The sequence below is a fragment of the Crocuta crocuta genome, unplaced genomic scaffold (assembly GCF_008692635.1).
Source record: "Crocuta crocuta isolate KB4526 unplaced genomic scaffold, BGI_CrCroc_1.0 scaffold886, whole genome shotgun sequence".
Lineage (NCBI taxonomy): Eukaryota > Metazoa > Chordata > Mammalia > Carnivora > Hyaenidae > Crocuta > Crocuta crocuta.
Window position 1 is genome coordinate 20,659 of NW_027530624.1, and position 23,732 is coordinate 44,390.

The 23,732-nt window shown below is 47.6% G+C and overlaps 1 protein-coding gene across 3 annotated transcripts; it reads left to right on the forward strand.

Annotated features, from left to right (window-relative positions):
* Nucleotides 1–6,211: 6,211 nt before the first annotated feature.
* CEACAM1 (CEA cell adhesion molecule 1) lies at nt 6,212–22,968 on the forward strand. 3 transcript variants are annotated; one of them, XM_077768136.1, is made up of 9 exons: nt 6,212–6,382; nt 7,221–7,580; nt 10,738–11,016; nt 11,641–11,895; nt 13,097–13,375; nt 18,126–18,252; nt 18,970–19,022; nt 19,731–19,762; nt 21,064–22,968. In XM_077768136.1, exons 1-9 carry the CDS (start codon nt 6,319–6,321, stop codon nt 21,178–21,180), a joined length of 1,566 nt encoding a protein of 521 aa, XP_077624262.1. In that variant the 5' UTR covers nt 6,212–6,318; the 3' UTR covers nt 21,181–22,968. The 3 variants fall into 3 exon arrangements, with proteins under 3 accessions (XP_077624262.1, XP_077624263.1, XP_077624265.1); XM_077768137.1 differs by having other exon boundaries at nt 21,487–22,968; XM_077768139.1 differs by lacking the exons at nt 19,731–19,762; nt 21,064–22,968 and having other exon boundaries at nt 18,916–19,006.
* Nucleotides 22,969–23,732: the final 764 nt, after the last annotated feature.

A 23,732-nucleotide genomic window follows, 5' to 3' on the forward strand; every position in this document is an offset into this window, starting at 1 on the left:
GGGTGGCTTAGTCGGTTGAGCGTCCGACTTTCGCTTAGGTCATGATCTCGCGGTTCGTGGGTTCGAGCCCTGCGTCAGGCTCTGTGCTGACTGCCAGCTCAGAGCCTGGAGCCTATTTCGGAGTCTGTGTCTCCCTCTCTCTCTGACCCTCCCCTACTCAAGCTGTCTCTCTCTCTCTCTCTCTCTCTCTCCTAGAAATAAATAAAATATAAAAAAAAAAAAGAACGGCTCTTCTGAGAGAGTCAGGGCGCTGAGGACAGTAGGAGACAGGACAAGATTAAAGCCCTGATGAGAACTGAAATGGTCCCTTCCTTGCACCCAGGCCGGAAGTCCACAGAAGCTTCCACTTCCATCTGGGAGGATGAGACAGAGCCTGATATCTAGCTGTCCGTGTGCCCACTGCCTGTGGCAGGTATAGCATCAGTCCAGGACCCAAATCCTCAATGTAGGGGGGACTCCAGCTCCAGGGCCTCAGGTCTTNTAGGAAACTCAAGTCCCAGCTGCTTCCACTCTGCTAGGACCTGTATCTCATCGACACAGGTCGTGACCCCGCCAGGCCTCCTCCACCGGCTCCCACTGACGGGGCTGCCAAGCAAACTCAAGTAAGTGTGAGTTCCCTTCAAATCAAAAGCCACAGCACAAATTACCTCACACTCCTGCCAAGGCAGACAACATTTCCAAGGAACACAGACGCACTAAGAGAGGACACCTTCCAGACTGACCATGTCTCGCCCGACCAGAGGGTATCCCTGTGTTTCTCCTCATCTGGCTCACTCCTCTCAGCCACCCCAGGAGAATATGAGACTCCATGTGGAATATTCTCTCCCTCCCCTGGGGCTCCATGGGCTGGGACACCTCTCTGAATAAAAATACCTCCAATGCCTCCCCCACTCAGCTCACCAGGTCACTTTAAGTTTTATATCTGTATCTGTTAACCTTGACAGGCCCATGAGGTCTCTGCATCAGAGAATAGCCCTGATACTCAGAGACAGAGGAAAGATCCAAAGACTAATGGAAACTGGAATGTGGTATGGACTTACCATTTAAGACCTGCTCGTCCACCCTGCGAGAGTCCAGAGGACACATCTTTCTTTCCCTTTCATCACTGTGACGTGTGGGTTTACAAGGGAGCCCCAGCACACTTAAAGAGCTCTCTGTTCTCTGCAGGTCAGAAATTACAGTGGGAGCTGCTTCCAGTGAACTGAGAAACCTAAATGCAAGGGGGAAGATTGGATCCTGAGGCAGTAGGGCAAAGAGGCCACATTAATCCCTGAAAGTGACTTGGGCCACCATCATCACAATGGATAGCAGACTCAAAGCAGCAATCAGAATAGTCTGATTCACAGACACCAATGACATTGGCTAGTTGATCATGATGTTCCTAGAAATGAAATAGATGGGAAGCCTACTAAATTCTTTCTTGGTCTGTATAAGCAGAGAAGTTCTAGAAAGTCTATCTTGAATCACAGCAACTGAATGTTATGGCCCCTCAATTAATTCCCAGTCAGGAGACAGTTTAAAGAGGCAGAATCCCTTGAATAAAGGAGAAGCTGGGTCCCCTTGAGGAAGGACCAAGTACACTGCCAAAAATGTATACAATGAACCTTTCTCTCACCCTTCCCCAGAGGGACCTGTGGCCTTTTACCAGGATGATTGTTCATTAGGGAAAAGGAAATAGTCAGCTCTTTGGGGCACTGCTAGACATGGTCTCTAAACTGAGGACCCAACTGTCACAGTGGCCCACCAATCAGAGGAGGTGCTTATGGAGCTCAGGTGGTCAATGGAGTTGAGCTCAGGTCCATCTTACAGTGAGCCTAGTTGTGTGTGTGTGTGTGTGGGGGTGTCCCTGAACCAATCCTATGGGTATTTCCTAGGTTCAGTATAATTGGAATAGTTGTACTCAACAGCTGGCAGAACCACATTGGTTTCCTGCCCTGTGGAGTGAGGGCTACTACAGTGGGGAAGGCCAAGTGGAAGGTATTAGATCTGCCTCTACTTAGGAAAATAGTAAGCCAAAGCCATACCACATTTTCCTGGAGGGACTGCAGAGATTAGTGCAGCATCAAGGACTTGAAGGACACAGGGACCTCAGAGAATGACAGTGGATTATCATAAGCTTAACCAGGTGGTGACTCCAATTGCAGCTGCTGTACCAGATGTGGTTTCCCTGCTAGAGCTGATTACTGCCTCCCATGGTACCCGGTATGAAGCTATCCCTCTGGCAAAAATCTTTCTCCATACCTGTCAGCAAAGACCCACCGGAATCAGCTTGCTTTCAACTGGCAAAACCAGCAAGGCACCTTCACTGTCCTATCCCAGGAGTACATCAACTCACCAGCCCTGAGTCCTAATTTCTTTCACAGCGACCTTGATGGCCTTTCCCTTTCACAAGACATCATCTGGCCTATTGCATCGATGACATTATACTGACTGGACCTAGTGAACAAGAAGTAGCAAGGACTCTAGACTTACTAGAAAGACATTTATGTGTCAGAACATGGGAAATAAATCAAACAAAAATTCAGGGGCCTTCTCCCTCAGGGAAGTATCTATGGGTCCAGAGGTGAGTGGCGTATCAATCTACCTCTTCTAAGGTGAAGGATGAGTTGTTGGATCCCATCCCTCCTACAACGCTGCTCCTCTTTCTTCTCCTCATGGACCCAACTCCCAGAACTCCAGCCATACACACCGCTGCCACCCAAGGGCACACAGAGTGTAACTTACTGGAGACAATACATACTGATATACATCCCATGAAATCTGAGTTTGGTGACATTTCATTGAGGGAAGAGGAACGTGCAGTGTACTTAGAGCAACAGAGATTGGGATCTCACAGAGCTGGAATACGATGGGGTATTAACATGATATGTGATCCATGTAAATATGTCTTCAGATTGATGTTGAATAAACACACAGAAGCGGCTTGGCATAGTAACTCTGCCTTCTACACTTCCCTCCTTGTCCACCAGAGGACAGCATAGCTACTCTGCAGCCTGGAGCCTGGGTGCGGGGTGGCTGCTGATCCCCCTTAGCAAGCCCACACCCCAGCAGGGTCTGACCCTCTCAAGCTTCACTCTATTACAGTCCTCTTCCTTGCTCTCCAGGATCCCACACTGAATTCCGTCAGCCCCTCCGGCCAGCCAGGTCTGCCCCCTGAGACCGATCCCTCTGTAGGCAGCTCATCCCTCCACGCTCTCTGTCCTTGGAGGGGCTAAGCCCCAGTCACACTTATGGTCTCAGCCAAAAGATCACTTTGTCTGGAGTGTTCCGTGTGACTGCCTCCCAACCAGCTGAGACCCCGTTACATGCTCCTGTCACACCCTTCATGGACCTTTTCTCCATTTTATTTCATTTTATACTAGAAATAGAGAAAGTGGGTAAGGGGCAGAGGGGGAAAGAGAGAGAAAGAGAGAGAGAGAAGATCCCAAGCAGGCTTCACGCTCAGCAGTGAGCCGACAAGAGGCTCAATCTCGCCTCAGAGAGATCATGACCTGAGCTGAAATCAAGAGTCAGACACTAAACCAACTGAATGACCCAGGCACCCCCCCCTTCTTTCCATTTTAACTGAGCCCTCAAAGCCATGATTTTCTGAGTGCCTGTGGCACTCTTACAGGGTCCATGTCTGTCCTGTTCTCTGTGAAGTCCCAGCACCCAGCCCAGTGCCTGACACATAAATACTCATTATATGTATGAGGGAGATCACACAATGGAAGCATGTCACCCCGATATGTAGTTTCTGGGGTCGGAGCCTCTTCTCTGTAGACCCAGTGGCACTGGCATCAGCGTGGGAGAGGCCAGCAAGTGCCCCAGGCTCTTGCTTTAAGGCTATTGGGCCTTTATCCCTCCTAGATTCAGGAGGGAGGACAGGGGCCTCCAACGTGAGGGGTTGGACACCCATTCATTCCCAGAAAGCTGACGCCCCCTCCCATCTCTACCTTGTGAACAACCTCTCCCCAGAGGGCTGACTGGGCAGCCTGTGTGCTTCCTCTTCTCTCAGAGATCTGACCTGGCACCAATTCTGGATACGACCCCAGGTGGAGTTACCACCACGGGAGTTCAGAGCACAACCCTGACCTTGTGAGAAATCAGGAATGACTCCTCATCCTGAGGGCCCCTGGGATGTGGGGATGGACACCTGCTGCAGCTCCCTGAAGATTTCTCACCGGCCCAAGGAGTTCTGGGGAATGAGGGGAACTTCCTGTGCAGGATGGGACAGGACAACGCAGGATCTACATTTGTTTCCATCTCAGAGGGGCTGAGCATCTCCTCTCCTCTAACAGAGGAAGCCGTGGGATCCCTCAGCTGAGTCCCCAAGTGGCCTCTTTGGGGAAGCCCAGAACAAAGGCAGGGCCATGGACGACATGGATGCAGTCCCCGCCTTGCTGTGATGAGGAAACAGGGCATTGTGGTGTCCAGCTGCCGCCCCCTCCCCCCCCCCCGGGGCCAGTTCCTCTTGCAAATTCTCAAGAGACCTCGACTAGGTCGTTCCTTACATCTTGAGGACAGAGAGCTCCTCCTGGGGACCACATCCCTCTGGGTCGACAATTCTCCTGACTCAGGATCAGGAACCTTCTGGACAGTGCCTGTCCTCTCCCTGGGCTCACGCTGCCCTGGAATGGAGTCAGGCAGCCTAGGACCCACATGGACTCAGACCCAGGCTGTCCAGGGGTCAGGCCCTCACATCCTTTGGAACCTGCTCAGCATCCCTGGTGCAGCCCCAGCATCACCTCCAGGGGGCGACATAGGGACATGCAGGCAACACACAGGGACTTCAAATGGGAAGCTGGCTTTGTTTGGCCAAGGAGGGAGAGGAGCCTGATTTCCATCCCTTTCTCCAACAGACCCTTCTGAGTCCTCCTACGTGGCTCTTCTGTCCTGTCTGCTCCTTCTAGGGACCTTGGAGCACCCTGATCTGTCAGGGGTCCCTGTGCAGCCCTCACTCCTCGCCTGGCACCACCCACGGGGGAGGCAGGGTGACCACAGGAAAGTCCCCCAGGCAGAGGACACGACTGCCCAGGACGCTCAGGAGCGCACGGTCAGGCTCTCGGCCACAGTGCAGCCGGCAGACTCGTAGAGGGAGGGTCTCCCTACAACCTTCCCTGCAGGATCAGGGAACCTCCAGCCACCCGACCTCCCACCACCTCTTCTCTTCCCAGGACACACAGGAAACCCCCTTCGCACCCTGAACCTGAGCACCTGAGACACTTACTCCTGGGTCTCTGTCCCTGGAAGCAGAGGCGGGGCTGGTGACACCCAGGGATGGAGACTGGGTCCCTCACCAGTCATCACCCGGCTTGGCCCCTTCCCACCCTCCGAGTCACCTCTGTGACCTTGTTGCCAGGGGTAAATCCAGCCTCCCCAGAGCACTTGAGAACACTGGGGAGCCGGTGCCCTGCTGGTCTTCTCTGTTACAGACGGAGAGAAGCCCCTGGATTTGGGGACCCGGGGGCTCTGTGTGTGGTGCTGACAGACTCAAGGCCAGGACACGGCAGAGGCCAAGTCGGAGTAGGGACGAGGTTCATCCTCTAAGGGAACCGGGTCCCCAGCAGCCTTGCTATTCAGAGTGTGCTCCCCGCCCAGGACAACCAGCATCAGCTGAGAGCTTGTTAGAGGCCGATCTCAGGTCCACACCACACCTACTGGGTCAGAATCTGCGTTTTACAGTATCCGCTGACCCCCTGTGGGTACAGGAGGGAGAGGTGGCCCCACCCCCACATCATGGGGTCTCAGCCTGGCTGGCCATCTGCTGAAGCAGCATGTCTAGGGGTCATCTGGGCATTCCAACGCTTAGAAAGTTCCACAGGTGATCCCGATGCCCAGTGGGGGTAACGTCCCTGTGACAAGAGCCTGACGTAGCCCCCCAGCCTCCTGCTCTGAAGAGAAGAGCCACATGGGGAGGAGAGAGGGCAGCAGGGAGTGCTGACTGTGCACCTTGACCCTGAGCGTGGGGAGCGCCCGGGACTCCAGAGCCACAGGCTGCTGCTTGTCCACACGAGGGCGCAGCGCTCGCATGTGGTGGGAAATCCCCCTGAAGCGGGAGAGGCCTCAGCAGTTCCCAGGGAAGCAAAAAGTAGAAGATACGAAAGGGGAAGAAAGGGACCAGGAGGGCAGGAGTGAAGGAAGGGGAGGGGAGGGGAGGGACCTGGCAGAGACCCCGCCCAGGCCCACATGACCTGGCCAAGTGCTCCTGCCCCCAGAGGCGGCTCAGCACAGAGGGAAGAAGGACAGCAGAGCTGACTCTTCCGGACAGCAGTGCCCCTGAGCATTTCTGGAGCAGAAGCTCTCCTCACAGGAGGGACAGAGCAGGCAGCAGGCACCATGGAGCCCCCCTCGGCCCCTCCCAGAGGATGGCGTGTCCCCTGGCAGAAGCTCCTGCTGGCAGGTGAGAGGAACGATCCCCTGGGAGTGGGGAGGACGAGAGAGAGACAGAGACAGAGACAGCGACAGAGAGAGACTGACTGGGGACAGGACGCCGAGAGGGGACATGGGCACAGACAGGGCAGGACAGCAGATTCCCGGCTCAGCAACAGGAAAATCTCATGATCTGAAGTGGTGAGCGAAGTGCTGTTTCCCAAGTCACTCATCTCTGAGGACTGAAGGTTGGAAACCGAGGTTAGCAACCAGGGACCCCAAACGCTGCCCCTCCCACCAGCTTGAGACACAGACAGATGACCGCTGGGACACGGAGGGCCCTGGGAACACTCGTGCATCCATCCACAGGGATTTGCAGCCCGCTCCACCACTGGGGCACAACCCAGGTCAGAGTCCCTGCCCTCCCTGAGCGCATTTCTCTGGGGAGGAAGACAGACAGGCAAAGACATGAAAGGGGAGGTCAGGTGTGGCCCAGCCATGAAGGGAACCGAGCAGGGAAAGGTCAGAATGTGAAGACACAGGGTCCTTGGAGAAGACGGTGTGGGCAGGCCTCTCCCGAGGACCCCCTGAGTGTGAGCAGGTGTCTGGGGATATGGGGGAGTGAGCCCACAGACATCTGAGGAAGAGTATTTGAAACAGAGAAAATCACAAGTTTAGAGGTGCCGAAGTAATGGTAGTTGTGCTACTGACCTTGACCAGTAGGAGACACACAGACACACAAAGACAGGTGCAAACTCACACCTGCCCCCAAGGCTGAGGGATTAGGAGCTGCTCAGTCTCCAGAGCCCCATCTTTCCATCCCAATCATAGGTCAATTATTTATCCATGTCTTCTCCCTTCTCTCCTAGTCTCACTCTTAACCTTCTGGAACCCTCCCACCACTGCCCAAGTCACTATTGAATCGGTGCCACCCAATGTTGCCGAAGGGAAGGATGTTCTTCTGCGTGTCCACAATCTGCCTGGGAATCTTCTAGGCTTTGGCTGGTTCAGAGGGGAAACTATAGACTCCAGTAGAGAAATTGTATCATATGCAGCAGACTCACAAGCAGTCACCCCAGGAGCTGCGCACAGCGGCAGAGAGACATTATATCACAATGGATCCCTGCTGCTCCAGAACACCACCCTGGAGGACACAGGATACTACACCCTACAGTACATACGCAGAAGTGTCCAAATTGAAAAAGTAACTGGACAGCTCCGTGTATTCTGTGAGTAATTCCTCTCCCCTCTGGTGTCGGGTGGGGTGAATTCTACTTCACACACAGGATTGCCAGGCCTGGACTGTGCCTCCCTCCCCCTCTGCACTGTGTCCCATGTGGGGTTTGGGCATTCAGTGCAGGACACACACAGTGGACACAAACTTCATAAGACCAGAATTCATTCCCAGATTCCAGCCCTAGCAGAGATTCACCGCAGAAAAAAGGACGAGTCTGACGGGAGTAACTCAGCAGAGGGAGACTGATTCAGTCCTACCCCTTGGGCTCCTCCCTGTGATCACGACTCTGAGAAAGACCCTGCAGGGCTCAGTCAGTGCCAGGCCTGAGGGGCCTCCTGAAAGCCCCTGCCCAGATCCCTGTCTCAGGGCTCCTGATTGCAGTGAACATGGGGAGTCCATGCCATGGGGTTTGGCTTCCTGGCAGGGCTGACTGGGAGCAATGATCTCCTGCTGCCTGAGTCCTGAGGTTCCTCAGCTGGTCACCAGCCAGGGCTCAGTGCCAAGAGCCACATCTGGGGAGGGGCAGAGCCCAGTCTTTCACCTGAGAGTTGGAGTGGAGAACAGAGATAGGCAAGGCCCCTAGGCCATTATCTGACTGCCTTGGGGATGCAGCTATTGGATCAGACCTTTCTTCTTAGGGATCCACAGCTCAAGGTAGATTTTCTGGTCTGGGAAGTGAGAGCAAATGAAGCATTAATCTGTTTTCACTCAAGAACTAAATCACCTTCATCAACAATCAGAGTCAGTGCTGGGAATGCCCAGGCCTCCCCTCAGGTGGCCAATCCACAGCTCCCTATACTGGACTAAGAATCACTTATTTGTTTCCTGATGTGTTGATGTCACTTCCACTGGAGGGAAGGACTCTGCCTTCTCCTCGCTACTATATACCCCTAATCGGCACAGGCCCAACAACTCCATTGCTCTTTCATGAAGGAAAGGAGGAATCAATGATTCCTAGTCTCTTCAGAATCTGGAACCTGGATACAGAGTCCTGGTTCTGGCCACATCTATTCCCTGTCCCCCTAGGGGCTGAGACCCATGTTCTATCCTTCTGACCACCAGCCCCTCGGGCCACTCTCAGAGAAGAGTCTGTGGTGCTGCTCTGTGGTGCTTAGGCGTGGGAGTGTTTAGAAGGCTTCCCTGGTCATGCCCCTGGGTCAGCTGTGGGCTCTCAGTGCCTGGAGTCTTTGAAGTCACTTGTAACCCCCACTGCTCACAGCCTTGGATATTTCTGGTTCTCTGTTCCTTCCATGTTCCTCATCTTCTTCCTCCTCCTCCTTTCCAGCTGGGACTCCCCCTGCTCTGCACAAGTTCCTTTACCCTTAAGCCTTCCCTGGATTCTTCTGCTAACACCTGTGGCCAAGCCCACCCTCCCAGGCAATAGTAAAGGATGCAGAAATCAGACAGAACAGCAGCCTAGTCACCAGGAGAAACGAGCTTTCACCGTTCCCTCATCCAGGGCTCTTTGTCTTCATGATGCCAACAAGTGGGACACACCACATATCAGGGACGTGTGACCTCTTGATCTACTTTCTTCCACATGACTCAGCCAGGAAGTCAAAGACAGAAGGGTGGGTCTGCAGTCCCCCAGAAGCTCATGGGTTCATTTCACACTTTTTACTCCTGACTCACATCTTCATCCTGGTGAGGCTCCCGTTCCTCCCAGTATTTCTTCCCAAGGTGGGGCTGGCCAGACCCTGCGCCATCTGATTTTACTACCTATTTCACACACACCTGGGTGCTCATGATGACACCTTTACTATAGGGTGGGACCTACCAGTCACTGTCCTTTCACTTGGATGCTGCCCAATTTGGATAAATTTGATCAAACTTGTGTTTCCCAAGGTCAAAAGAAAGCCACATGCAAGCACTGGGTTTCTTTCATTTTGCCTGTCTGTAGAAATTGACGGCAGGGACCTCTTTCCTAAATGTACTAACATAACACATATCGTTTCTACTAATTTGGTATCATCCCTCCCTTTATATAAGAGAGACACCTCGGACTGTGCCCCGATCAATTCTGCTTCTTAACAGGATTCATATGTCTTTCTCTACCCAGGGAGTCACTGATTTCAAGCCCACTATAACATCTTCCTTTGATCATGGAGGGACCCTGACTGCACTGCAGAACTTAGTCTACAATGTACAGGGCTCTCTAGAGAGATAATCCTCTAGAAACTGGTCTTAGATTTTTCGAGTATTAATACTGATTTTCATATATGAAAACAATTTAACTTCTCAAATTTCTATCTCATAACTGTTTACAGTGGTCCATGTGACCAGATACCCCCCTCCCACCCCGCCACCTCCTGCCATTCACCCCTTCTACATTTGAAAACATCCACTTGTATTTCAGGAAAGATCAACATGGTCCTCACTGCCCTCTGCAGTGGGAAAAAAGACTTTAAAGGCGGAGGGCAGAGAACATAGTCCTCTCCCGAAGCCCGCCAGGCCCTGCCTGCCCCCCTTACTCTTTTCTGGGTCATCTCTAGTCTTGACTCTGCTTTACCACATGTAGAGTCACTGTCTCATGTAAGTCACCATGGAGCACTTCAGCAAGACTGCCCTATTTTGTGGCCCCACAGCCTGAGTACTGGACTGACCTCCAGGCTTGCCCCTGGTATCCCTGGGTGTTACTCTGCTCAAATACCCTGTTCTAGGCCATGCTGCCTAGTGTTCTCCAGGCTTTCGAATTCTGGGAAGGCCCATCATTACCCATCTCCAGGATAAGTGTGGAAAGCACGGCCTCGGGGAAAACACATGTAGGTTGGGTGGTGTGGGTCTGTGCAGTAGAAAGGGCCTCAGCACTTGCACTTTGCAGATGACGTCTCCGAGGTTGATCAGACAGTCCAGTCCATTGGTTAGGGAAGAACTGGGAGAGACCGGGGTGGTCTCTGACTCCCTATACTGTGTCTTCCACAACCGAACTCTGAGAAAGTCTGTGCTTGCTCTCAGGCAGAGAGTAGGGGGCCAGCCCATGTTCTCTGAGCCCTCAGATCCTCTTGCATTTGTCTTGAGATACACAGATCTGCTTTACTCTTAAGGACCTGGGTTGACAGAGAGGTGAGAGAAGCCAACCGTGATAAAAGATGCCTTTGGAGGAATCACAGGTACCACACAGGGCAATGTTCTCTCTGTTGTCTGCACAGCGGAATTACCCAAACCCAACATCACAAGCAACAAGTCGGACCCTGTGGAGAATGTGGATTCTGTAGTATTAACGTGTGAACCTAAGGCTGAAAACACAAGCTACCTGTGGTCAGTAAACAGTGAGAGCCTCCCGGACAGCGCCAGGCTGGAACTGTCCCTGGACAACAGGACCCTCACTGTACATGGTGTCACAAGGAATGACACAGGACCCTATGTGTGTGAAACTCGGAACCCAGTCAGTGCCAGTCATAGTGACCCGTTTATCCTGAATGTTCTCTGTGAGTAACTTGTATTCCTACCTGGCCCCGTCTCTCTGCCCAAATCCGCACTGCCAGAGGCCAGGCCACATCTGTCCTTCTGGGGTCTGAGTACCTGACTCACCAAGATGCCCAGGCTGGCCATGGCTTCTTGTCTCGGGCAAACCTGGGCAGGCCCCGCCTAACCCAAGACTAGGAGGGAAGAGGCTCTTCCTCCATGAGAGGGTCAATAGCCTGTGAGGGGGAAACAAGTTAATACCCAGACTCAGTTTCAGTGAACAGAGGGGGCTTATGGTTGGGACTTTTTATTTATTTTATTTTTTAAACTTTATTTATTTTGAGAGAGAGTACATGAGCATGAGTGAGATGGGGGCAGAGGGAGAAGAAGAAAGAATGCCAAGCAGGCCCCACCCTAACAGCACGGAGCTTGTCATGGGGCTCCATCCCACAAACCATGACATCATAACCTGAGCTGAAATCAAGAGTCAGACACTTAACCAACTGAGCCACCCAGGTGCACCTGGTTGGGACTTCCTAAAACAGGGTTGTGACCCAGCTCAGAGGGATACTGTGGACATTATACAGACCAGGATCTTGCCCTTCCCTTGGATTACATCACATGTGGCTTTATTCTGTTTGCTCCAGATGGCCCGGATGCCCCCACCATTTCCCCCTCAGACTCCTATTACCGTCCAGGGGCAAATCTCAGTCTCACCTGCCACTCAGCCTCTAACCCACCTGCACAGTATTCTTGGCTTATCAATGGGAAGCCCCAGCCATCCACACAGGAGCTCTTTATCCCCAACATCACTGTGAATCATAGTGGATCCTATACCTGCCTCGTCTATAACCCTGGCACTCACCTCAATAAGACCACAGTCAAGACTATCACAGTGTCTGGTAAGTGGATCTCTAGAGCATCTGCACTGAGCACTGTGGTGGAGGTCTGCCTGGTTTTCAGAAAAGAGCCTAGAAGAAGATACTTTGCATTTGCTTGTGACAGTGATCTGTCCCTGAACTTCCCATCACATGTCTGCAGATGCTCCCTCCCCTCGCTCTCTGATTTCTCATGGCATATCCTGAGTCCAGCCTCATATGTGGGAATAGGGTTCTCTCAGCCCCATATAGTGGAGGGGGCTTACAGAGGGAGAAGAAAGGTTCCTTTTGCTACTGGCTTGTCCTATGACTGACTCTGACGTCATCTGTGGTAGGACAGGAGAAGGTACATGAGAAAACTATCTTCACTATGGCCAAATTGTGCCACCAATTGTTCCAGAGCCTCCCTCAGGTGAGGCTGCAGGGAAATGGGAAAGAGCAAGCCTTGGTGCAGACCCCTCTGGGCTGTGTCTGTATACCACTGTGTGACACCAGCACATATGATACACCAAAGAAGAACAGTGAATAATGATGTATAATGAAAAGTATGTGGATTCCCTCATGAAGTCCCTTCATGGGACAGAAGGAACAGTGCAAAAGTATGTATTTATACATACAGCTAAGAGTACCAGCCTTTTGTTAAACTGTAACCACTACTCTAAATGTTTCCTCCCTGTAATATTCAATCCACAGGCCAGGAAGTAAAAGTCTTATTCAGATTGAGAAATCCTTTAGGTTGGAACTTTTCTAGGTCCTAAACTCACAAAGACTGGCTGGGCTGTTCTCATTTTCCAATAAATTATTTAACAAAAGGGAAACGTCTTCCCTTTCTATGTAAAGCTCCCATACTAAAGAGGGTGTCGGATCTTTTCAAAAAAACTCTAAGAAAGGGTCACACAAAAGCCATTGGGTAAAAAATTCCACCTGATGATGAGGATGCTGGACACATGGACTAAGAGTGTGGTGCTCATACTACAGAGATGTCCAGGCAGACCAGACAGATGATGGAGGGCCAGGGGGGCACCTGAGGGTCGGAGGGAGAGGTACAGCCCCCTCCTTATAAATTGACACTTGAACAAAGACACTCATCCTTCTGCAGACTTCAGGGCCATCCTCTGGGGCACCTTTACAGAGTTCAGTGGGGCCGTCAGAGTGGCTAAGATCAGAGGAAGGAGCATGGTCCCAGGCCCCCTCTTATTCTGTCAACTCCTCTGTTTCTCCACAGAGTCAGTGACCCAGCCCTCTCTCAACATCAGCAACACCACAGTCACAGAACATAAGGATTCTGTGGTCCTGACCTGTTCCACAAATGACAAGGGGGTCTCCATCCAGTGGTTCTTCAATGGCCAGAGTCTCAATCTCATGGAGAGGATGAAGCTGTCTCAGGACAACAGCACCCTCACCATAGACCCTGTCAGGAGGGAAGATGCCGGTACTTATGAGTGTGAGGTCTCCAACCCAGCCAGTTCCTACAAAAGTGACTCCGTCAGGCTGTATGTGGAATGTAAGTGACACCTTACTCCATGTTACATCTTCTTGGGAAGATTCTTCACCAATGATGTGCAAAATGGATAGAAGTCACAGGGTCAGAATAGCAACCAAGACACCATTTCAGAAAACAGAATGGCAAAGTGGTTAAGAGCCAAGTGTCTGAATCAAATATACTTAGTTTCTTAGCCTGGGTCTGGCATTTACTCTGTGACCTTGTCCAAGATTCTTTATTTTCCTGTTACCATTTTTTTGTGGCAAAATATACATAAGGTTTACCATTTAAACCATTTTAAGCATACAGTTCAGTGACACTGGAACATTCATATTGTTGTGCAACCATTACCACTATCCATTTCCAAAACTGTTTCATCTTACCATGTGAAAACTCTTGTTCCCACTAAATAGTAACATCCCATGCTCAACCTTAACCCTAGTAACCACTATATCCTACTTTCTGTCTCTATGAATGTGACTATTCTCAGTACCTCATATAAGTGTAATCATAACAATATTTGTTTTCTATGTGTCTGGTTTTTTTCAGTTAGCATAATGTCTTCAGGGTTCGTCCCTGTTATAGCATATATCAGAATTGCTTTCCTTCTTTAAGGCTGAATAATATTCCCTTGTATGTACGTATCACATTTTGTCTATGATTTATCTGCCTGTCACTTTTACATTTTTTCCACCTTTTGGCTGTTATAAATAATGCTGCTATGAATATAGGTATACAAATCTCTGTTCTGTTTAAATCCCTGCTTTCCTTCTTTGGCATATATACCCAGAAGTGGTATCAAATGGTAATTCCTTGTTCAATTTTTTGACGAAGTGCTGTACCATTTTCCACAGTGACTGCACCATTTCGGTCAAAGAATGCAAAGAAGTTCCAATTTCACACCTTGCCAACACTTGTTTTCTGGGTTTTTCTATTTCTGCAAAAAAAAAAAAAAAAAATGTCATCCGACTGGGCATGGGGTGGCATCTCCCTGTGGTTTTGGTATGTATCTCCCTTGATGATGGGTGATGTTGAATATCTTTTCATGTGCCTGTTGGCCATGTGGGTGTCTTCCTTGGAGAGATGTCTGTTCAAGTCCTCTGCCCATTTTTTAAATATTTATTTATTTTTGGGGAGAGTGCAAGTGGGGGAGGGATACAGAGGAGGACAGAGAATCTGAAGGAGGCTCTGCGGTGACAGGCTGACAGCAGTGAGTCTGATGTGGGGCTCAAACTCATGAACCACGAGATCATAAGCTGAGCTGAAGTCAAACATTCAACTGACTGAGCCATCCAGGTGCCCCATCCTGTGCCCATTTTTTGAGTAGGTTTTTTGTTGTTGTTGAATTGTAGTTCTTTGTTATGGATATTAACCTCTTATGGACTGTATGATTTGTAAATGATTTCCCCCACTCAGAGGGTTGTCTTTTCACTTTGTTGATAGTGTCCTTTGGTGCATAAAAGTTTTTAATTTTAATTGAAGTACAGTTCACCTATTTTTTCTTTTGTTGCCTGCACTTTTAGTGTCAGACGTCATTGACAAATCCAAAGTCATGAAGTTTTCACCCTGAGTTGTCTTCTAAGAGTTTTTTTTTTTTTTTAATTTTTATTTATTTCTAGGAGAGAGAGAGAGAGACTGTGTGAGCAGGGGAGGGTCAGAGAGAGAGGGAGTCACAGACTGAAACAGGCTCCAGGCTTTGAGCTGGCAGTCAGCACAGAGCCCGACGCGGGACCCGAACCCACGAACTGCGAGATCATGACCTAAGCAAAAGTCGGACGCTTAACCGACTAAGCCACCCAGGCGCCCCCTAAGAGTTTTTATAGTTCTAACTCTCACATTTAGGTCTTTGAGTTAATTTTTCATATATGATATTAAGGTTCAATTCTTTTGCATGGACATCTAGTTTTCCCAACACCCATTTGCTAAAAAGACTGTCTTTTCTCCTTGTCACCCCTGTCAAAAATTCTGTGACCATGTATGTAAGGGTTTATCTCTAAAATTTTTTCTATATTAATGGTCTATTTGTTTGCCTTTATGCTAGTACCACACTTTTTTTTTTTATTACTGTAGCTTTGTAAGCTTTGTAGTAACTTTTGAAAACTTTTGAAAATATGAGTCCTCCAACTTTGTTCTTTCGCAAGATTGTTTTGGATGTTTGGGGCCCCTTGAAATTCCACATGAATTTTAGTATAGATTTTTCTATTTCTGCAAAAAAAGTCATTGGGATTTTTGATCAAGATTGCATTGACTCTGTAGATCACTTTGGGTAGTATTGTCATCTTAACAACCTTAAGTCTTCTAATCCATGAACATGGAATGTCTTTCCATTTATTTATGTCTCTAATTTCTTTCAGCAATGTTTTGTAGTTTTTCAGTATATGAGTCTCTCACCTCCTTGGTTAAATTAATTCCTAAGTATTTTATTTTTTTATACTGTGGTAAATAGAATTATCTTAATATCCTTTTTGCATTATTGTTAGTGTATAGAGATTTAACCGATTTTTGTGTGTTGATTTACTATCTTGCAACTTTGCTGAATTTATTAGTTATAACAGCTTTTTTTGTGTGGAATCTTTAGTGTTTTCTATGTTCATGTCCTCTGTGAACAAAGATCATTTTATTTCTTTCCAATTTGGACACATTTTATTGCTTTTCTTGCCTAGATATTGCTCTGGCTAGGACTTCCAATGCTAATTTGGATAAAGGGGACAAAAATAGGCATCCCTGTCTTGTTCCAAATCTTAGAGGAAAAATATCTTACTCAATGCCTTTCACCATAAAGTAAGATGTTGGCTGTGGGTTTTTCATATACGGCCGTTAGCATATTGAGGTGGTTTCCTTCTATTCATAGTTTGAGGGTTTTTAATCATGAAAAGATGTCAACATCTTTTGTTGAATGCTTTTACTGATTCAATCTCCTTACTAGTTATAGATCTATTCATATCTCTATTTCTTCATGATTCTATCTTAGTAAGTTTTGTGTTTCTAGGAATTTGTCCATTCCATCCAGGTTATCTAATTTGTTGGCATACAATTATTCATAATACCCTTATAATATTATTTTATAATATTTATTATTTCTATAAAATTGACAGTAATTTCCCTCACTTTCTTTTCTCCCCCCAACTTCCAATTCTTATTTTAGTAATTTTAATCTTCTTTTATTTTTTAAGTCAATCTAGTTAAATGTTTGTGCATTTTGTTAATCTTTTTTGAAGAACCAATTTTTGGTTTCATAGATTTTCTCTATTGTTTTTCTATTCACTATTTTATTTTCCTCACTCTAATCCTTATTATTTCCTTCCTTCTGCAAGCTTTAGTTTTTTTCCTTTTTCCAGTTCTTACATTGTAAAGTTAGGTTATTAATTTGAGGTCTTCTTTTTTTAATGTAAGTGTTTGCAATTACAGATTTCTTGCACAAGATTCTTAATTTCTCTGAGCCTCATATTCCTCAACTGAAAGTTGTAATAGGAGTATTTGCTTCATGGTATGGTTTTAAAGATTTAATGTAACAATCAATTAAACCCTTAGCAAAATGCTATACACAGAGGAAATGTTCTGTAAGTGTTAGCTGCCATTATTACTACTATTGTCATTAGTTTCTATGAAGTCAAGTAGTCCTAGAATCAACTCCCAGATCCACCTTTTTCTGGCCATATGAATTTGGGTAAATTATTCACTACTCTCAGCCTCAGTGCTTTTATCTATAAAATGGAAATAATGTCTATCTGAAAGTGTTATTATATGAATCAAATGAGGCATAAGTATAATATTTACCACAGAGTCCAGCACATAACAAGTACCCCATAACAGTAGCTAACACTTATATCAGCCTTGAATTGACTGGTAAGGACAACAGAAATAAAAAAGAAGAAACAGATGTGAACAGTACTATATATGGGTATGGAAAGCATTATGCAAAAAAGCCGTTGGGATATAGTTACCGACTGAACATGGAAAAGAAAAAAAAGGAGTTGAGTGCAAAGTTTCAAGCCTAGTATGTTAGTTTTTATCTCCTGAGATGCAGCCAAAGTGGGATTACTTATTTATTTACATTTATTGGGAAAAGTCTTTACTTATTTATTGGGAAAAAAATGCCTTTGAGGGAAAGTAAGCAGGAGTGGGAGGAGTCTGGGAGAGTCCTCAGACCACAGTGCAGATCTGACAGAAGGAAGTTTTAGACTGAAGTACAGTGTTCTACAAGGACCTCTGCAAGGCTGATGGAGGGAGGGGCCCTTCAGCTCTAGTTACCCATCAGAAGAAAACTGTTTCTCACAGAATTGGGCTTATCTCATATCCCTGCTGAGAGTCTGTGGGAAGTGTGGTCTCTGTGCAAAGGAGACGGTGAATTCAGAATGCACCATCCAGGCTTTCCACCAAGTAAGTCCTTACCACAAGAGACCTGAGAGGCACACATTCACGGCTGCCACGACTGGAACACAGAAAAACATGCGACCATGAAAAGGTGGGAAGTTATACAAAAATAGCAATCAGTCTTTCTCACATTTCCAAAGTCTTCACAAATATCTGAGTGCAGAATGGCCAGGATGGAGTTGAGGCAAGTCTGATCACCACCCTAGAAACACAGTGAGAGAAAAAACAAAGATGACAGATGAAGTCAGCTAATCAGCTCACAGCAAACTTCCCACAGAAAATGTATTCCTTAAAGGAACAAGTAGAGACCACTACGTGTTAAGAGTTGTCCCCTAAGGGACCCCCACTGTCAAATAATGTCACCCTCATTCATTCTTCTTTCTTCTTTCCCTGACAGATGATTCCACACAACAAAGCTCTGGCCTCTCCGCTGGGGCTATTGCCGGCATCGTGATCGGAGTTGTGGCCGGGGTTGCTCTGATAGCAGCCCTGCTGTACTTTCTGTTTTTCAGAAAGTCTGGCGGGTATGATGGCTTTCCTCTTGTTCTGCTTTCTCCAAGCCTAACTGCCATGCTTGGGAGAGGGAAGGAGACTTCATCTCTGTCTCTGGGCCTAGATCTACTCCTCCTCCATTCCAACCCCCTGCTTTGGGCATTAATTCCTGTGGATCTCTTCTCTGTGCTTCCTGCACCCCACTTTCTCTTGGACATGGTGATTCCCTTCCCCATCTGGTTTAGAGGGGGCAGATCCCATTACACTTCTGTCTCCTGGTCAGGGAAGCCAAGGCCCAAGAAGGAAACAAATGAGAAAATGAAAGGAGGAGCAGGAGAACATGAGCTGCATGCTCTGTTGACAGCAGTAGGAGGGAAGGATAGGACAGGAAGAGAACCTAAGAAAAGGTAAAAACAACCAAAGGCCTCTTTGGGCAATAAGTGAAGTGAGACAGAAAACAGCATCTACCTACAAAAGGGGAAAGGTGTCAGGGTACAGGTAGGCTCAGATGCAATTGACAAAGAGTGGACCTAAAGGTGGACATCCAGCAAACCGGACAGGAGTAAAGCCTAGAGGAGATCGTGGGTAGACTGAAGAAAGTGCCCCCTAAGAGGAAAGGTAGTAAAATCTAGGTATAAATGAACACTGAGGAGCCCCAAGGAATTACCTGCTGACGATGTCCTTCCTAATTCAAGGAGCAAAGATCCAATGCTTGGGAATAGCAGTCACACTGTCTGATATTTATTTAGGACAAGTGACCTGCGTGATCTCACAGAGCACAAACCCTCAGCCTCCAACCACAGTAAGTAAAGCCACTCACCCAGTGAGACCTGACTGTTCTCCCACGTGCCCCGCCCCGTCACTGAATCCTGGATTCCCGAGCTACTCAGTACCTTCTGAATTTTTAGAAGGGATTTCCATTTTCCAACCTTAGGTTGGCATAGGTCCTCATATCCTTCTAGCCACAAAAGATTCCTGAGACACAGTCCTGGGAAAGACGTTCACTCTGCCTGAGCCATGCAGGCCTGAGTAAGATGGACATGTTTCCAGGCACCATCTCCTCACCCATACTCCTCCCCCTCCTGCCTCTATGATGGATGTGGGCATTCTCCTTTGGTGAGACTCTCCTTGTCTTGTGGTGCTCTGGGTACTGTGGGCCTCAACGTCCCTCCTTGCCACTGAAGCTTGTTGCTGAGAAATACATCTGGGCAAAAATCAAAGCCTTGTGAACTGGAAGAAATGCTCAGAGGTGGAGCTCTACTCTTGCCCCTCCTCTGGTACTAATGCCCTGGGTCTGGACCACAGACTCTGAGGAAAGTGAATTCCTCAAGCCATCATAGGCTACCTCCTTACTCCACCCTGTCCCCACCTGCCACCTCCTTCAGCTAGAAATCACGAGAGCTTACGAACCCCTCCCCACACACACATCCCCACCGTCCAACCCCTGTTCCAAGGCCATAAATCAGCTTTGCATTTTCATGGATTGGTAACTCTTCTTTTGCTTCCCCAGGTCAGGACCACTCTGACAATGTGCATAACAAGGTAAGCACAGCCAGTTTCACTGGCTCATTTTCTCATGGAAATATCTCTGTGTGGAATAAGTTATTTTTAGTAATGTTTATTTATTTTTAAGAAAGAGAGAGAGCGCACACACACACACACACACACGCACACACACACGTGTACTTTCCTGCACAAGTAAGGAAGGAGCAAAGACAGAGGCAGAGAGAAACCTAAACAGGCTCCTCGCTGTCAGCGTAGAGCCTACGAACCCATGAGGTGAGATCATGACCTGAGCCAAAATCAAGAGTCGGACACTTAACTGACTGAGCCACCCAGGTGCCCCTAGAATGGGTTATTCTTGAAGACACAAATGTGAGATCAAGTTTGGGTGAGAATTCCTCAAAATGGTAGCAAAGAAAGGAATCCTAGTTAATTACTCCCTTGAGTCTACCTCATTGCCAGAATGTGGACTTTGGAATTAACCCCATCCTGTGTTTAAATCCTGGCTGTGACTCTCAGTAGCTCTGTGACCTTGGACAAGTAACTTAAGCTCTTTGAGCCTTGGCTTTGTTATCTGTAAATGGGCATGCTGCCTATTTCAAAGAGAAGTTGAAAGAATTAAATGAGATGACAAATGGAAAACACCCAGCACGATGCCCAGCATAAGGCACTGGGCCATTCCCCCTCCTCTCCCTTCACTGATCTGCTCTTACCGACAAAGTACTGACCTGGTCTGAGGTCTTGGTTCCTTTACTTTAGAATAATCTTACCAAATTTTTCTCATTTTAACTTCTCAGTAGAATATACATATGTATCAAAAGGTACCTAAATCATAAATGCATTTTAACAATGTATAAGTTTTCATGAGTTGAACACAAACAGCACCCAGATCAAGAAACAAGTCATCCCCACCCTCCAAAAGAACCCTCCAGTTCTGAACTTCTTCCAGAGAGTAACTGCTATCCTGACTTCCAATGTACTAGATTATTTTTGTCTGCTTATGCTCTAACATAATGAAAACCACAGTACATCCTTGTATGTATCTAGCTTCTTTCATTCAAAATTGTTTTGTGGTATTTATCCATATTCTATTATGCATTTGTAGCTTGTCTGTTCTCTTTGCTGTACCATCACATCTCACTATAAATACTACACTCTATCTCTTCTAATGATCACTCAACAGGATGTTAGCAAACAGAGTAATAATGGGTAATAAAAGCCCTTCTCCAAAGCTAAAGGTTTCACAGTGGTGACAGCACGTGGTGCTGAATCACAGCACACAAGGTGAGGGCATGACCTACGACACTGATTTAACTGACCACACTGTTCATGCCTTTCAGACTGATGAAGTTACATATTCTTCCCTGAACTTCAATGCCCAGGCACCGAAATCAGCATCAGCCACCCTACCCCCAACAGCCACAGAAACAGTTTATTCAGAAGTCCAAAAGAAATAATGCATCCGGTCCTGCTCTCTGTGCTGCTGATTTCTTCCAAGCTTATCATCCCCCTCACTAGGAGACCCTTTTCCTCTCAGGGAAAAGGGGAAGAAGCCTCTTTCCCCACTGCACTCCCTAACCAGGCTGCCTGGTTACAGCCCCTCCCTTCCCAGTGTCAATAGACAAAAAGGTACATCCGGGATTCCTAGGAAACCCAACCTTCCTAGTCATTGAAATTTGGCAAAGCAGACCCTGGGAGGTTGCCAGAGCCTCCACCCTCCCACGTTTTCCTGACCTAACCCTGTTTTAAACTTATTTATTCAGGCCACAGTCATTCCTTCCCACCCCGACCTGTCCTATTGGAGTCTAACTTGAATTTGCCATAACCTTGTGAATTATGTCCTGATCCACTGAAATTGCATGTGCCAGAAAAGAAGAGAGAGAAGAAGTAAAAGCTTCCATCTCCCCAAAGCCCGGTGTGAACCCACCATACACGGGAAACAAATATATAGCCAATGTTGAACTGGGAAATTCTCCACCTTTGTCTACTGTCAGAGTTGTCTACCAGGGCCTAAACACTGTGCTGCTTAACTAGAATGCTACATAAGCCATTTGGCAAGCCTGTTTTTAGAGAACCCACTGGAAGCAATTAGGAAAATTATTCGCCAAGGTCCACAGGCGATTCCTAATGAAAATGCCCCCAAAATGGACATATGTTTCATCTTAATGGGCTTTATTCAAGGAAATATTCACAGAAGGAGGGCTTACAGCTCAAGGAATATTCAGCTCTTAACAGAGACAATCAGCTGGGAATTTGGGAAAAGAGTCAGAGGAGCTACCCTTCAGAGATTATTTAAATAATTGTTAAAGAATGCACAATGTGGCATATTGGGTTTTTCCCCTTTTCTCTGAGACATTCTGCCATTTGAGTGAGTTTTTGCATCTGCTTTGCATCTGGGAAAACGGCTATTTTTACTTACCTTATCTAAGCCAATCTGACCGTCTTAGGGGAAAGAAGCCACCAAAACACCAGCAAGTCCCCTTGGTCAGGAGTTCCTCAAGGCATTTATGTCTGGGCTCCAAATGGAAAAGCAGCAGCAGCAGTTTGCCTCTTTTGTGGCTAGAAATGAGTCTAATTCAGTTTCCCAGCATCTCAGGCCAGACTTCAACCACCATTCCATTCCACGGGGGTCTCTGCTGTGTGTGGTGTCTGCCCTACTCACTTCCTCAAGAGACCCGGCCTCTGCTAAGGTGCGTTTGGCCCTTGACGAGTGGGGATGCCCTGAAAGGAACACACTCAAGCCCCTGTTGGCATTGTTTACACCCTGGAAAGCTGCACTTGTGCTGATGCTCAGACTGGGGCTGTGAGAGGTTAGGACAGGGGAGGGTGATATCTGAGCCCGAGGCTTCTTGAAAAGCCTCTGAAATGTTTTCTCCTATGGGTTCTGCGAGTCTGAGTCCCAGCGTGCAGAACAGAAAAGAAGAGCAGGAGAAGCAATGCACTTCCCACCCAGCCTCCCTCTAGGCAGATGGGAGTCTCTTTGGGGCTGTTGGGAAAAGGCTTTTATTTTGTATTGATTACTTGATGTCATGCTGTGTCTAAGAAGCCCCTCAAAGAGGGCTAGTTGGGAATTCTCTGTACTCAGGTACCTCTTTCAAGGGTTTTCTAACCCCCACGTAGTCTGTATATACTTCCCCTCATCTATGCTACTCTGTTATTTAATTTTGCCTGGCTAGGGCCACTTCTGAATTATTTGTAAAATTTGCTCTATATTTATAATAAAAATCATAAATTAGACACAAACATACTGCCTCACAGTTGATAATTACTTGAGACAATATCTTCTTTACAGGTGGAAGGAAGAGAAATTCCTGAACTCAGAGTCAGAGCAAGCCCAAGTCTATAGATATTTGATCTAGTGATCAGAAAATTAGCTCAAGTTATTTGCATGCCTGCTAACAAAGAGAGTTTATCTAGAAAAACAGGCCATAGCTTCAGCTTCCCTAGAAGAAACTGTCTATTTTCTTCTGGGTAAGAAGATGATTTCAGGAGTCAAAGATCTGCGGGGCTCTTTATTAGAGACAAGTAACACTTCCTGCACAGGTGTCTCCTGTGAATCAGAAGCAGCTGAATACAGCTTTCACTCAGAGCCTCCACAGGCCCAGGAACCCAGATACCTCCAGAGTCCCTAGTTCTTTCTTTGGGGCCTCTTGGGTGGTCAGAACTCTCCTAATCTGAATACCTTTCATATACTAATCCCACTAAGTGTCAGCCTATTATCTGTCTCATTTCCTTGCATTCCTCTTTCCTCATCATCTGGTTTCTCCTGGCCCCTCTGCACCCGAGACCTCGAGAGGCAGCATGAAGTCAGTGTCCATTCTTGGCCAACTTTTCACCGTCCTCATGTTGTTCACTTCTACAGCGTCTAAGACATCACAGACAACTCTTCCTCCTGGGCGTTCTCCTCCTTCCACCCCCCACCTGTGTGTTGCACCCCCACACCAGATCTAGTAGCAGGACGCTGACTGTCCACCTCCACACCACCCTCTTTCATAGCCTCAAGGACCTC

Excerpts from the sequence above, each read along its gene's own strand:
- CEACAM1 (XM_077768136.1), top strand. The coding sequence starts at position 6,319 with ATGGAGCCCCCCTCGGCCCCTCCCAGAGGATGGCGTGTCCCCTGGCAG. Across the intron at positions 6,383-7,220 it reads GCAGAAGCTCCTGCTGGCAG|TCTCACTCTTAACCTTCTGG; the intron begins GTGAGAGGAACG and ends CTTCTCTCCTAG. Across the intron at positions 13,376-18,125 it reads CGTCAGGCTGTATGTGGAAT|ATGATTCCACACAACAAAGC; the intron begins GTAAGTGACACC and ends TTTCCCTGACAG.